The 14283-nt window shown below is 34.6% G+C and overlaps 1 protein-coding gene across 1 annotated transcript; it reads right to left on the minus strand.

The window, feature by feature from the left end:
• Positions 1-8098: 8098 nt before the first annotated feature.
• Positions 8099-10705, minus strand: LOC104232974 (5-epi-aristolochene synthase 3). Its single transcript, XM_009786253.2, has 7 exons — positions 10501-10705; positions 10161-10419; positions 9682-10057; positions 9387-9605; positions 9110-9248; positions 8712-8957; positions 8099-8593 (listed from the first exon to the last, which is right to left on the minus strand). The coding sequence occupies exons 1-7, from the start codon at positions 10609-10611 to the stop codon at positions 8297-8299; spliced, it is 1647 nt and encodes a 548-aa protein (XP_009784555.1). The 5' UTR covers positions 10612-10705; the 3' UTR covers positions 8099-8296.
• Positions 10706-14283: the final 3578 nt, after the last annotated feature.

The following is a 14283-nucleotide window of genomic DNA, read 5'->3' on the forward strand; positions in this document are numbered from 1 at the left end:
GGACAAGTATATATAGTGGTGAGAGACTAGTTAATGTAATTGATAATTTAATCATTTCTGGTTGCCTTACTTGACTTTATTCTACCTAGTCGTCAGTCACCAGGCAGCAGCCCTTTTTGTCCCAACTGTGGACTTCCGTAAAGTTTTTCCATGTTTTTTATATTCTATGACGTAAAAAACTTTTACATGCAACTTTTATAAAAAAATTTGAGACTATCAGATTAAATGTAAACTTTCTTATTAGGGCAGATTTATCAGCCAAAAATAGATTACAAAAAAGTCTAACGCAGGATTTACTTGACTGTATACTAATTAGCTAGTAAGCCAACCAGTAGCCTTTTTGTTCATTATTGGCGTCTATATATGTGGGGTTTATTTAATTTTATTCTATTCAAATTAAGTGTCTTGTTTCGCTTTTCAAGCATCGTTTAAAAACACTTTAGTTGGGAAATATTAAAAGTAGAATTAGATAATCAAAATAATTAACCAGTAATAGTAACCGGGGGTTAAAATGTAAATGAGTGAAAGGTAGTGTTATTGAATACTACTCTATTCAAATTAAGTGTCTTGTTTCGGTTTTCAAGAATCGTTTAAAAACACTTTATCTAGGAACAATATTAAAAAATTTGATACTCTAACTAGTAAAACTTAGATGTTATTACACTTCTCTCTGGTTCTCCAGTTTGGAATTTGGTTAAATGGCCAACTTAAAAGTAGAATTAGATAATTGAAACAATTAGCCAGTAAATTGATTTGTTTGCACAGGTCTGAATCTTAATCATTTAGATCTCAGACATTAAGTGCATTTGTTTTTAAATTCTGAATCTTCATCATTCAGATCTTAATCATTAAATATATTTTTTTTACTTCACAGCCACTTAATGAGTCTGAATAGGTCTGTATGATTAAGATCTATAATAGAGACTTAATTTCATTAAGATTCTATCACATATTCATTATTAACTGTCGCCATCGCCTACCATTATCAACTACCACCATGTCGCCGCCACCACCATACTCAACCACCCCACCACCACCACCACCACAACGCCACCATCATCTTCACTCATAGCCGCCACCATTATCGACCATCACCACCTACTATCCCAACCACTCCGACCACCATCATTCTCACCCACAATCAACACTCATCCACCTCAACTACCACAACTGACCATCCTATCACCTTCAACAATCATAGTCGGCACTGCCCATCATTTTAACCTACCACCACCCACCCACCACCTTTCTCAGTTACAACTACTACCACCACCCACCATTATTAACTATCGCCACCACTATCAATCACTACTAGCTACTAGCGCAACCATCACCATCAACCAAAACTACCACCAACCACCGCCTCTAGTCGGCAGTCACTTGTTAGCCATCACAACCAACAACTATCATATTTTAAAAAACTATATATTTTATTGATAGAATATTAGATTAGTTAGTATTTCAATTGAATTTTATTTTTATTAATTTTTAAATAAAGATAAATTTTATATATTCAGATGTTAAAAATCAAACAGTCTTAGTTATTTAGTATTCATATCTTAATACACATCTTAATATATTCAGATGTGTATTCAGATTCAGATGTCTTAACCTTAATACACATCTTGAAATTCAGATGTGTATTCAGATTTAAACGTCTTAATCTTAAAAATAAATAAATGAGGCACCCGGGGGTTAAAGTGTAAATGAGTGAAAGGTAGCTTCAAACTGGTAAGAAACTGTTATTGCAGTTATAATAAAAATGAGGTAACTATGACACACTGAGAAACAATGAATTTGCTACAATAAAAATTGCGCGATTGCAAAATGCGAGTGCCACAGATGACCTAAAGAAAGCAAGTGTATCGGCGAGCTTTTGTGCACCTGATTGTTCCATCAGGTACATGCTATCTCCCGCCAACACGGGTATCAAACAACTCTAGCCACTAAGGCCTAGATAGGAAAAAATCACCTAAAATTTTTTGTCACTAGTGAAATTTGAAATTTGGCCTCTAAGATTTGCACTCACTTTATTGACCACCATGCCATACACCCAGGTGCTAAATTGACTTATACATACATATAAGTGACGGAAGTATTTATGAAAATAATGGTTTGAAAGTGAGTGTGATAGGAAAAACATACCAAAGTTTTAAACTTTAATTTGAATAGTTTAATGAACTTGAATTCTTGAAAGTTATGAAAATTGTATATAAAATAAAATGGTGTCAAACATTTAGAACGTGCCAATGAAAGCGAAGGGGTGGGGACGAACACTCTACCACATAGTGGAGTGGATAGCTAGGACTACTAAAATGGAGATCGACCGTGTACAACAACAATCCTATATTTGATGTGTACTCATCCACACTTCCGTTCTTTGTAGAGGAAGGCTAACTGCTTTCTGACTGGGAGCCCAGGTTTTAAGATCGGCTCAGGATCATGGATCCTTTTCTATCAGATAGGACGATTGTAGCACAAAGCGTACTTCTAAGTAATTGCCTCATAAATCCTATGTCTATCTACATGAAGAAGAAATCATGTAAAGCAGGGAATTCTTATTTGTACAAATGGTACTTCGAGCTTAGAACAAGCATGAAGATTATCATATAATTGGAACAGAGAAAATATTATTTAGAGTTATTATTGCATCCTAGATGTCATATACAACTCTCTATCAATACACAGGTATCTAGTGATTAGTTCTTAAATTTTTCTTGTAAACAGACAAGACTGAAGTAGATTTTCAGATTAAGGTCAAGAATGAAAACATAAAATTAGTATATAAGGACAAATGGATGAAAACATAAAATTAGTATATAAGGACAAATGGTTGACGACTACAAAAGAATTTGATTCTCATCGATACAAAATATTGTGATTACAAGGATCTAAAGGAGATCCTAGTTAGGGAAATGCACTGCACAACACACAAAAGCAGCCCCCTAACAACTTACTTATACAACAGAATAAAAATAAAAAAATATATATTTTCTTTCTAAAAAACGAAGAATTAAGTTTCCTTTAAATCTGTTAAGTATAAATTTTACAGAGTACCACGTCTATTCGAATTATATTAAATATCTTGTTTTGCTTTTCAAGAATCGTCTAAAAACATTTACTTGAGAACAATATTGGAAATTTGTGATACTTCTCGTTAGAGTTCTGAGTTAATTAACGAGTAAAACTTAGATGTTGTTACCCTTCGCCGATTCTCCAGTTTGTAATTTGGTTAAATGGCAATTTAAAAGTAGAATTAGATAATTTGGGTATGAAAGCCGTAATAAATTGAATGAGAGGGTGTTTGGCTAAGCTTATAAGTTAGTCAAACTACACATTTTAGCTGGGAGCGTGCTAGAAGTCGCACGTTGCACCAACTCTAGCACGCGACTCAGAGTATCCTTTTCGAATTATGAGATATCAAGGACACCCCACATCAACCCTAATTGATATAAATACATCATAAAATGTACTTTTAAAGGGGACACTACTTTAGGGTAAGAAAACACCCGAGGAGGCGAACCAAGTCCATCGCAGTGGAGCACAAATACGGATAGACTTAAGCATGTGGGATGCACATGAAGGAGATAAACCTAACTTGACAGAAGTGATATCTCCTGATCCTAATCGTAGAGGTTGCATATTAGATAAGGAGAAGGACTCCTTACTCAAAGAGAACACGGGTTAAGAAAGGGAAGGAGTTAGAAGTTAAGATCAACTAGAACTCTTCCACCAAGGGAGAGTAGCATCAGAATTCTTGTCAATCTCTATTTACTAACTCTATAAATATCCGTGTTGTTCTCTTTTACAGGTAACGTACATAAGCAGAATTTAAACGTGCATTGAGAGCAAAATAGCAAGGCAATTTTGCAAGCAGTTCGTGTGTGATTCAAGTGTGCAAACCTGAAGCTACTTGAACCAAATAGAAGAACCAACTCCAAGTGTCTGTCTTTTATTCTAGTTCTATTGTAGTAGATGGTTTTATATTGTATCTTTCAGCTTTATCTAGAGGCAATTGTAATAGGTACTTAGAGTATTCAAGTTAGAGTTAACTTGAAGTTGTCGCAACAGTTATTGGTTGTGTGCTACAACGGGATTAGAGTTAATCCGAGGTTTACAAAAGAGTTTTTTTTAATGCAGTTTTTGGCTCAGTGATTTTAGTGGAGAGTTTGGGAAAATCCAACTGGAAAGTAGGTCGTGGATTTTTCAACTTTTGAGCCAGGTGTTTTCCACATAAAATACTTGTGTTCTTTACTTTCCACATTTACTATTTTTGCAATAGTAGGTTAAGGAACTGTTAAAAGAACCAGGTCCTTCCATAATCAGTTTAAGCGAAGAATTGGTCACCTTCCCCCTCCCTCTTGTGTGGTATTGAAGTATAAAACATCAATAACTTAGGAATTGTTCGAGCTTGTATTCTTGGTGATAATAAACAGTTGTAGCTAAACCTTAGTTCTCTATGGGATTCAACTCCGGACTCTTAGACCTAATTATATTTGCAGCGATCGCTTATCCTTTTTAGGACTAGAGTTGGGCGTGATCAAATTTTGGCGTTGTTGACGGGGAATTAGTGGTGTAGCTGTTGCTGTAAATATTGCTTGGTGTCAAGTTTGAACTTTTAGTTTGTTTTATTTGTATTTTTTTAAATTTTTATATGAGAGACATGGAATCTTGGGAATTATGGGAGGTTTGATATTAGTAATTCTACTTTTGATCCTTCTTGTGCATATTGTGGAGGAAACCAAACATGGCAAAAATTATCAAAATATTTTAGAGAGTGAGTTAGGGGCGCCAACTCAATATTATGTGTGGAATGTATGTGATATGTTTGGTAGTCAAGATGGTCACTTTTATGGTTGTATTATATTTATTATCCTCCCTCATCCCTTATTATGATGGTTTTACTTTTACTTGTGAGGTTAATAGGAACAAGGAACCTGGAGATGCTGACCTAAAAGAGATCAAGGATATGCTAAGGTGCCTTGTGGAACAAAATAATGACGCTTAATTATGGATACAAAGGCAAGAGGCAACTATTCACAACTTGAAGGCTCAAGTGAGTCGAATGGTAGAAGCTTTGAATGTTCCAAAAGTCAATATTGTGGATAGAAGCCGAAAACAATATGAATTAGAGTCAGTAGTTGACACTCTGGTGGAGGAGGTTAGAGTAGAATACCAACAACCTAGCAAACTAGAACTTGAGGATGCCGATGTTGAAGACGTGATACTTGAGTCAGCCAAGGATAGTAAAGATAAAATTTTTGTTAATTCTAGTGTGATTGATATTGAGGATGTTGAAAGTCCTGGAATGCACATTGGTCCTCACTCCAAGTATTTTTTCACAATAGGTTTCGATGATGATATGAAAATAGAGTTATCCGAACCGTACATTCTAGAACTTTTCATGAGAGAAAGACAGGATTATGTACTTCATCTAAAGGCAAAGAAATGTAGAATAGTACAGTGGTTATTTGGGCCAACAAGATTTATTCCACCACCCCTGGTGAATAAATGCATACTTGAAGCCAAATTAGGGGTCAAATTTATAAGCTCGAGGTGAAGGCAAAAGGTGGTTCACATCGTGCCACGACGTTAAATCAGGCCCTTGTTGGGAGGCAATCCAACTTTACCGCTTTCTTTTATTTTTAGTCTTTTTATTTGTATTTTTTTTGTAGTGTCGCTTTTTTTGGAGCATGGGAAGCAAAAGCTATTGGAAGGATGCCACAACAAGCTAGATGGTTAGAACTAAGTGTGGGGTACTCGCACAACGGTCATGTCTAGGAGAAGTTTGAGTACCCACTGAGCTGCTAATGCTTCGGCCTTTGGCCTACTAGGGAGTTTCTTTTACCCTCTTGTATTTTTGGGGTGAAGAGACTGTTTGTGTGATTTTCTATGCTATTTTAGTTGTATTATTTTATGTGTGTTGAAAATAATAAAAATAAATATCAAAATAATAATTAGCTAGAAATAATCCCTCTTAGTGTTTCTTATGGCCACGGTTCTTTTCCAAGGGATGACTCTTTGAACTGCGTAGTAGTTTTTGTTTTGTAGGTAGAATTTTTAAAAGGTTTTGGACTTTTCCCTACGATTGACTTCCTAGACAGTTTTCTTCGTAGACACTTTTCCCTAAAGTCTAAAGAAAAATACAAAAAAAAAAAATTAACAGATAATGGAATGGGGAGAACTTGAGTATCTATGCCTTTTGACATGTTTTATGTTGGGGCTTAGAGGTGGAGCATTTGTGATGCGTATCTTCTTCTTGATTATTGCGACTATACGCCTCGAGAATATGTGTAACTTTCTTTTGACGCTTGGACTCGTTTATTGACTCCTATTGTTACTTTCTAGTGTTTGTATTATATAATGACTGTGCTAGTTGCTTTAACTTGAGAGTCGGGTCTGAGCTGTCCTAAGTAAATCATGTGCATTGTGTGAGGTGAGATTTTGGTTGTACTCTGTATCATCCTTTGTTATTCTAGAACTTTCCCCGTGTGTGAGTCGAAGCAAAAAGATTAAGTCTTGTGAGTTGAGGAAATGATATTGGCATTTCTTTTATTGACCCTTGAGCCTATTTGCCTACCAGTGATAACATTATCCGTAGTAAGTCCTTTTGAGCCTATAGACCTTTTTCTTTGGCACTAACATTACAAGCCAACCTCTATTTTGTTCTAAATTTTATCTTGTTTACCTTTTACTTCCGAAAGCACTTAAGTCGCTGAAAGAGTAAAGAAATAAATTTGGTAGCTTTTTAGTGGAACCATAGAAAGGACGAAAAGGTGCACTTCTATTTAAGAGATGTACTCGCCACAAATACCAAATTAAGGAGAGTGAAAAAGAAAGAAAAAAATAAAAAATAAAAAATGAATGACACCTCCCATATCTTTATTTGGGCTAGTGTGTATCTATATTTTGATGTGCTTAATGAAGAATGGCTTAATTGTGTATAGTTCATAGCAAGATTTTGAATTGGTCATGACAAGAAAATGTGCTTAAAAGTGAAGTGTGATATACTAAAGTGCTTAGGAGGGTTAGTCACTGTTTTTCTCTATATATATCCGACTTGTTCTTTAGCCTACATTACAACCTACAAAGTCCTACTTGATCCTAAATTTTTCAAGCTTAAATTAGTCAAGTTTTATACTATGGGCAAGACTATGGTACGGACTTGTGAGGCATACGAGTTTTATTGTGAGAGCTAGTGAAGTTTTTCAATATTTGAGTCCTTAGATTATACTTGAACTTATATATATTTAAGTCTGTGGACTATTTCTCCCTGTAGTTTGGTGGTGAGTGCACATGATTTGCAAAGGATTGGAGAAGTTCTTGGTTTTTGAGTTGGCACAAGAAGCAAGTTATAGAATGGAACGTAGAGGAGTCATTAGAAGAGTCACATAAATATTTTAAATAGTCTTGGCACTGGTCTAAAAATGAGGAAAGATGTCAATAGCCCTTATGTTGGATTCTAAGCGTTGATACAAACCATTGTCATTGCTATGATGCTTGAGTTTGTTTTGGAATTGGGTTACTTGCCATGTGCTTAATTTTAAGTTGCTCGAGAACGAGCAAGAGTTTAAATATGGGGTAGTGAAGAGACTGTTTGTGTGATTTCCTATGCTATTTTAGTTGTATTATTTTATGTGTGTTGAAAAATAATAAAAATAATAATAATTGGGTAGAAATAGTCCCTCTTAATCTTTCTTATGATTGAAAAGCATTAAGTTTAATTTCTAAGCATAGAAAAATTAACTTACATTCATAAAAATATAACTAATTTTTATTAACTTTCTATCTTATATATGTCATTTTTCCACATGTATATTATAATATAAATTTTAATTATAATATGTAAAAAATGATATTGTTTGAGATTGTCAGAATTGAAACTTAATATCGAGTGATCTTATGATTCAACTTTCTATCATCATCTCTTGATTAAACCCGATCATTATTAAAATAACTTAATCATGTATAATTTATTATGATTAGCGAAACAATTCTTACTAAAGCAAGAACGAGAAAAAGGCTCAAATTTTTATATACACTGAAAAATAGTTTCCAAGAGAATCTATTTATAAGAATCTATTGTTATATAAAAAGATTTCTCAACAATGCAAGTGGATTCATAATACTTGTAGATTATTTCGTACAAGGATCTTAAGGAGGTCCTAATTAGGAAGTGTACTGCCAACCGTAACTCCCTAACAGCTTAATATACAATTGAGTTAAAATGAAACAAATATGTAACTACTTTCTCAACATAGAAGAATGAACCTTAAGGTGAGCAACAAATGGCAGCTCAAATTTCGATGGAGTCCACAAGTAGGGCATTAATGTGAGGTTTTAAGACCTTTTCCGGATGAGTGTATCCATCTAAATTGTGTATATATGTAACCTCAACAATACGAGCAAGATTTAGAATACGACATAAAATCTCCGTAGATACAGGGGTGGGCCTAAGAAATCCTTCATTAAGATCCTTCCATGCTGCTTCAGCCATTCCTTGAAATTTAGCCATTGCCTCTTTTGTTGATATGCCATAATCTCTCATGCAGCACTCAATTCCTGTTGCAATTTGTCCCCTACTTTTCTCAACCTGAAAGGCAGATAGATTAGGGGTTAGCTTTTATATTGCCTCAATTGTCGTCACAAACATTTTGTTTGTCTAAATCTCATATAAGTATCGATATACTATCGTGAGATATAACTCATACCTCGTATGTTGCTGTGTCATCAATAACTCGGCATATAATCACACTAGCTTCAAGAATTTTAGGGTTCTTTGACAACCACTCAAAATCCTGCTCCGTAGCAGACTTCATACCCAAATATGATGTTGTCGCAAGGTAGTAATATGTAGTAGTTGCTAGTGCATTGCTTAGGTATTCAGAAACAGGTGGCATATATCCTTCAATAAACCATGTTGACTCGACATTATAATTTCTTACTACTTCTTTCATCTGTGAATACAAAACATACATGTTCAAATGTTAGAAATTTTTGATTAACTGTATCAAGTTTATGATCACTAAAAGACGTATACAAGGTAAAATAAAGTGAGAAATGGAATAAGGAAAAAACATATTTCGATAGTTAAGTTGATCAAGCATACTCTTTCTATTGCGTGGCTGACAATATGAGATTTTCCAGCACTAGACAATTCCTTTTCATAATCTTTGTAAAGATCTAGAATAGCTTTGTAACTGATTTTCATGTAATCAGGAAGCCGATCAATTTCGTTGATATCCCATCTGCAGGATGACAAAATTAAGACGAACTCATGCATTTTGAAAGACCACAAATATAATGAGTAGATGTTCATCTTAATGTTTTCACGACGACGTTTATATCAAGAAATATCTCAATAAGCGAATTGATGAAGTTCATACCTTCGTATGGCATCTGTGTATGTCTCAAGTTCTTTAACTGTACCATAAGCATCAAAAGTGTCGTCGACAATCGAAATCATTGATATGGTCTTAACGAGTATGACGCGAGCTTGAGAGTATTGAGGCTCAAAATAAACTCCTAATGCCCAAAAGTAGCATTCAACTACTCGATCTCTAGCATATGGAAGTGTTGTTACGAAATCCAAATCTTTCCACCACCTACATCATAACAAATTAACATCAGTACTTGAGATATGATCAATCAAAAAGGATCCATTGTTTTTATATATCGCACCTTGATACTTCAGCAAGTTCTTGTTTGTGCAACATTTGGAGCAAGTTGAAATCCAATTTGGAAAATCGAAGTAACATGTCATTCTTTGATTCCTCCTTCTCGTAGATTGATGAGATGAAGAATCGAGTCTCAACTCTAGGAACGCCCTTGTGCAAACATTGCTCAAGGGCACGTGTCACTTGCTCCCTAAGTGGAGAATTCAAATGTGGAGCTGCAGATTCAAGATGGATAGTGGAGAAAGCAAGTGCGTCTTCTAAGATATCGTCAGCATGAGTCCTTACATGTGAAGCTTCATACAAGTTCAATAATCCTAAGACATCACTAGCAAGAGATTCCTTGAAATTGCCATTTTCGTCTTGGAATTTGCTGAAAATTTCTGGTATTTCAAGATAGAAAGCTCAAGATTAGTTAACCTTCTTTCAATAAATGGATAATAATTTTAACAACAATATTAAAGGTGTGTTTCATGATGAACTTACCAGGAGAGATGTTGAAACCATGTTGCCTGAGCAATCGAAATTGAAGTGCAGAAGTGCACAAATCGTTGCAGTTTGAGTTTTGGTTGTAAATCTGATCCAAAATATCATCAATTTCTTTCTCAAAGTGGTAGGATATGCCAAGGCGTTCAATAGTGTCTATCAAATTCAATGTGTCAGCCAATTTTCTTCCTGTTGCTAACAACATACTCCTTGTCTGTTCCTTCAATGCTTCAATCTCTTGAGCATACTTTTCAGCAACCTATTTATAATGTATTTTAAAAAATGAAATTAGAAAAACTAATGTTGTTCAATAAAATTAACCTTGCTTACAAGAACAAACCTGATTGTCAATGGAGAATGAAAGGAACTGATCACCCCACAAACTAGGGGAGAAGTCGGCGACTGGGCGAACAATCTCTTCTTCATAGTTGGCTACTGCTGCTGAGGCCATTGCTAATAAAAGATGAGAGTATTGTTTTTGTTATTTTAAGGAAGAAGGAAAGGAACTCTCAGTTGTTGACTTAATTAAATGGAAGAGAATTAAGGGACAAGTATATATAGTGGTGAGAGACTAGTTAATGTAATTGATAATTTAATCATTTCTGGTTGCCTTACTTGACTTTATTCTACCTAGTCGTCAGTCACCAGGCAGCAGCCCTTTTTGTCCCAACTGTGGACTTCCGTAAAGTTTTTCCATGTTTTTTATATTCTATGACGTAAAAAACTTTTACATGCAACTTTTATAAAAAAATTTGAGACTATCAGATTAAATGTAAACTTTCTTATTAGGGCAGATTTATCAGCCAAAAATAGATTACAAAAAAGTCTAACGCAGGATTTACTTGACTGTATACTAATTAGCTAGTAAGCCAACCAGTAGCCTTTTTGTTCATTATTGGCGTCTATATATGTGGGGTTTATTTAATTTTATTCTATTCAAATTAAGTGTCTTGTTTCGCTTTTCAAGCATCGTTTAAAAACACTTTAGTTGGGAAATATTAAAAGTAGAATTAGATAATCAAAATAATTAACCAGTAATAGTAACCGGGGGTTAAAATGTAAATGAGTGAAAGGTAGTGTTATTGAATACTACTCTATTCAAATTAAGTGTCTTGTTTCGGTTTTCAAGAATCGTTTAAAAACACTTTATCTAGGAACAATATTAAAAAATTTGATACTCTAACTAGTAAAACTTAGATGTTATTACACTTCTCTCTGGTTCTCCAGTTTGGAATTTGGTTAAATGGCCAACTTAAAAGTAGAATTAGATAATTGAAACAATTAGCCAGTAAATTGATTTGTTTGCACAGGTCTGAATCTTAATCATTTAGATCTCAGACATTAAGTGCATTTGTTTTTAAATTCTGAATCTTCATCATTCAGATCTTAATCATTAAATATATTTTTTTTACTTCACAGCCACTTAATGAGTCTGAATAGGTCTGTATGATTAAGATCTATAATAGAGACTTAATTTCATTAAGATTCTATCACATATTCATTATTAACTGTCGCCATCGCCTACCATTATCAACTACCACCATGTCGCCGCCACCACCATACTCAACCACCCCACCACCACCACCACCACAACGCCACCATCATCTTCACTCATAGCCGCCACCATTATCGACCATCACCACCTACTATCCCAACCACTCCGACCACCATCATTCTCACCCACAATCAACACTCATCCACCTCAACTACCACAACTGACCATCCTATCACCTTCAACAATCATAGCCGGCACTGCCCATCATTTTAACCTACCACCACCCACCCACCACCTTTCTCAGTTACAACTACTACCACCACCCACCATTATTAACTATCGCCACCACTATCAATCACTACTAGCTACTAGCGCAACCATCACCATCAACCAAAACTACCACCAACCACCGCCTCTAGTCGGCAGTCACTTGTTAGCCATCACAACCAACAACTATCATATTTTAAAAAACTATATATTTTATTGATAGAATATTAGATTAGTTAGTATTTCAATTGAATTTTATTTTTATTAATTTTTAAATAAAGATAAATTTTATATATTCAGATGTTAAAAATCAAACAGTCTTAGTTATTTAGTATTCATATCTTAATACACATCTTAATATATTCAGATGTGTATTCAGATTCAGATGTCTTAACCTTAATACACATCTTGAAATTCAGATGTGTATTCAGATTTAAACGTCTTAATCTTAAAAATAAATAAATGAGGCACCCGGGGGTTAAAGTGTAAATGAGTGAAAGGTAGCTTCAAACTGGTAAGAAACTGTTATTGCAGTTATAATAAAAATGAGGTAACTATGACACACTGAGAAACAATGAATTTGCTACAATAAAAATTGCGCGATTGCAAAATGCGAGTGCCACAGATGACCTAAAGAAAGCAAGTGTATCGGCGAGCTTTTGTGCACCTGATTGTTCCATCAGGTACATGCTATCTCCCGCCAACACGGGTATCAAACAACTCTAGCCACTAAGGCCTAGATAGGAAAAAATCACCTAAAATTTTTTGTCACTAGTGAAATTTGAAATTTGGCCTCTAAGATTTGCACTCACTTTATTGACCACCATGCCATACACCCAGGTGCTAAATTGACTTATACATACATATAAGTGACGGAAGTATTTATGAAAATAATGGTTTGAAAGTGAGTGTGATAGGAAAAACATACCAAAGTTTTAAACTTTAATTTGAATAGTTTAATGAACTTGAATTCTTGAAAGTTATGAAAATTGTATATAAAATAAAATGGTGTCAAACATTTAGAACGTGCCAATGAAAGCGAAGGGGTGGGGACGAACACTCTACCACATAGTGGAGTGGATAGCTAGGACTACTAAAATGGAGATCGACCGTGTACAACAACAATCCTATATTTGATGTGTACTCATTTACACTTCCGTTCTTTGTAGAGGAAGGCTAACTGCTTTCTGACTGGGAGCCCAGGTTATAAGATCGGCTCAGGATCATGGATCCTTTTCTATCAGATAGGAAGGTTGTAGCATAAAGCGTACTTCTAAGTAATTGCCTCATAAATCCTATGTCTATCTACATGAAGAAGAAATCATGTAAAGCAGGGAATTTTTATTTGTACAAATAGTACTTCGAGCTTAGAACGAGCATGAAGATTGTCATATAAATTGGAAAAGAGAAAATATTATTTAGAGTTATTATTGCATCCTAGATGTCATATACAGCTCCCTATCAATACACAGGTATCTAGTGATTAGATCTTAAATTTTTCTTGTAAACGGACAAGACTGAAGTAGATTTTCAGATTAAGGTCAAGAATGAAAACATAAAATTAGTATATAAGGACAAATGGAAGAAAACATAAAATTAGTATATAAGGACAAATGGTTGACGACTACAAAAGAATTTGATTCTCATCTATACAAAATATTGTGATTACAAGGATCTAAAGGAGATCCTAGTTAGGGAAATGCACTGCACAACACACAAAAGCAGCCCCCTAACAACTTACTTATACAACAGAATAAAAATAATAAAAATATATATTTTCTTTCTAAAAAACGAAGAATTAAGTTTCCTTTAAATCAGTTAAGTATAAATTTTACAGAGTACTACGTCTATTCGAATTATATTAAATATCTTGTTTTGCTTTTCAAGAATCGTTTAAAATTTTTTACTTGAGAACAATATTGGAAATTTGTGATACTTCTCGTTAGAGTTCTAAGTTAATTAACGAGTAAAACTTAGATGTTGTTACCCTTCTCCGATTATCCAGTTTGTAATGTGGTTAAATGGCAATTTAAAAGTAGAATTAGATAATTTGGATATGAAAGCCGTAATAAATTGAATGAGAGGGTGTTTGGCTAAGCTTATAAGCTAGTCAAACTACACATTTTAGCTGGGAGCGTGCTAGAAGTCGTGCGTTGCACCAACTCTAGCACGCGACTCAGCGTATCCTTTTCGAATTAAGAGATATCAAGGATACCCCACATCAACCCTAATTGATATAAATACATCATAAAACGTCCTTTTAAAGGGGACACTACTTTAGGGTAAGAAAACACCCGAGGAGGCGAACCAAGTCCATCCCAGTGGAGCACAAATACGGATAGACTTAAGCATCTGGGATGC

This window comes from Nicotiana sylvestris, chromosome 5, assembly GCF_000393655.2.
Source record: "Nicotiana sylvestris chromosome 5, ASM39365v2, whole genome shotgun sequence".
NCBI lineage: Eukaryota > Viridiplantae > Streptophyta > Magnoliopsida > Solanales > Solanaceae > Nicotiana > Nicotiana sylvestris.

Bases quoted from the DNA above. Each gene is read 5' to 3' on its own strand.
- LOC104232974 (XM_009786253.2), bottom strand. From the start codon at position 10,611: ATGGCCTCAGCAGCAGTAGCCAACTATGAAGAAGAGATTGTTCGCCCA. The intron at 9,606-9,681 runs GTGCGATATATA...GTTATGATGTAG, and splicing joins GAACTTGCTGAAGTATCAAG to GTGGTGGAAAGATTTGGATT. The intron at 8,958-9,109 runs GTATGCTTGATC...TTGTATTCACAG, and splicing joins TCAGCCACGCAATAGAAAGA to ATGAAAGAAGTAGTAAGAAA.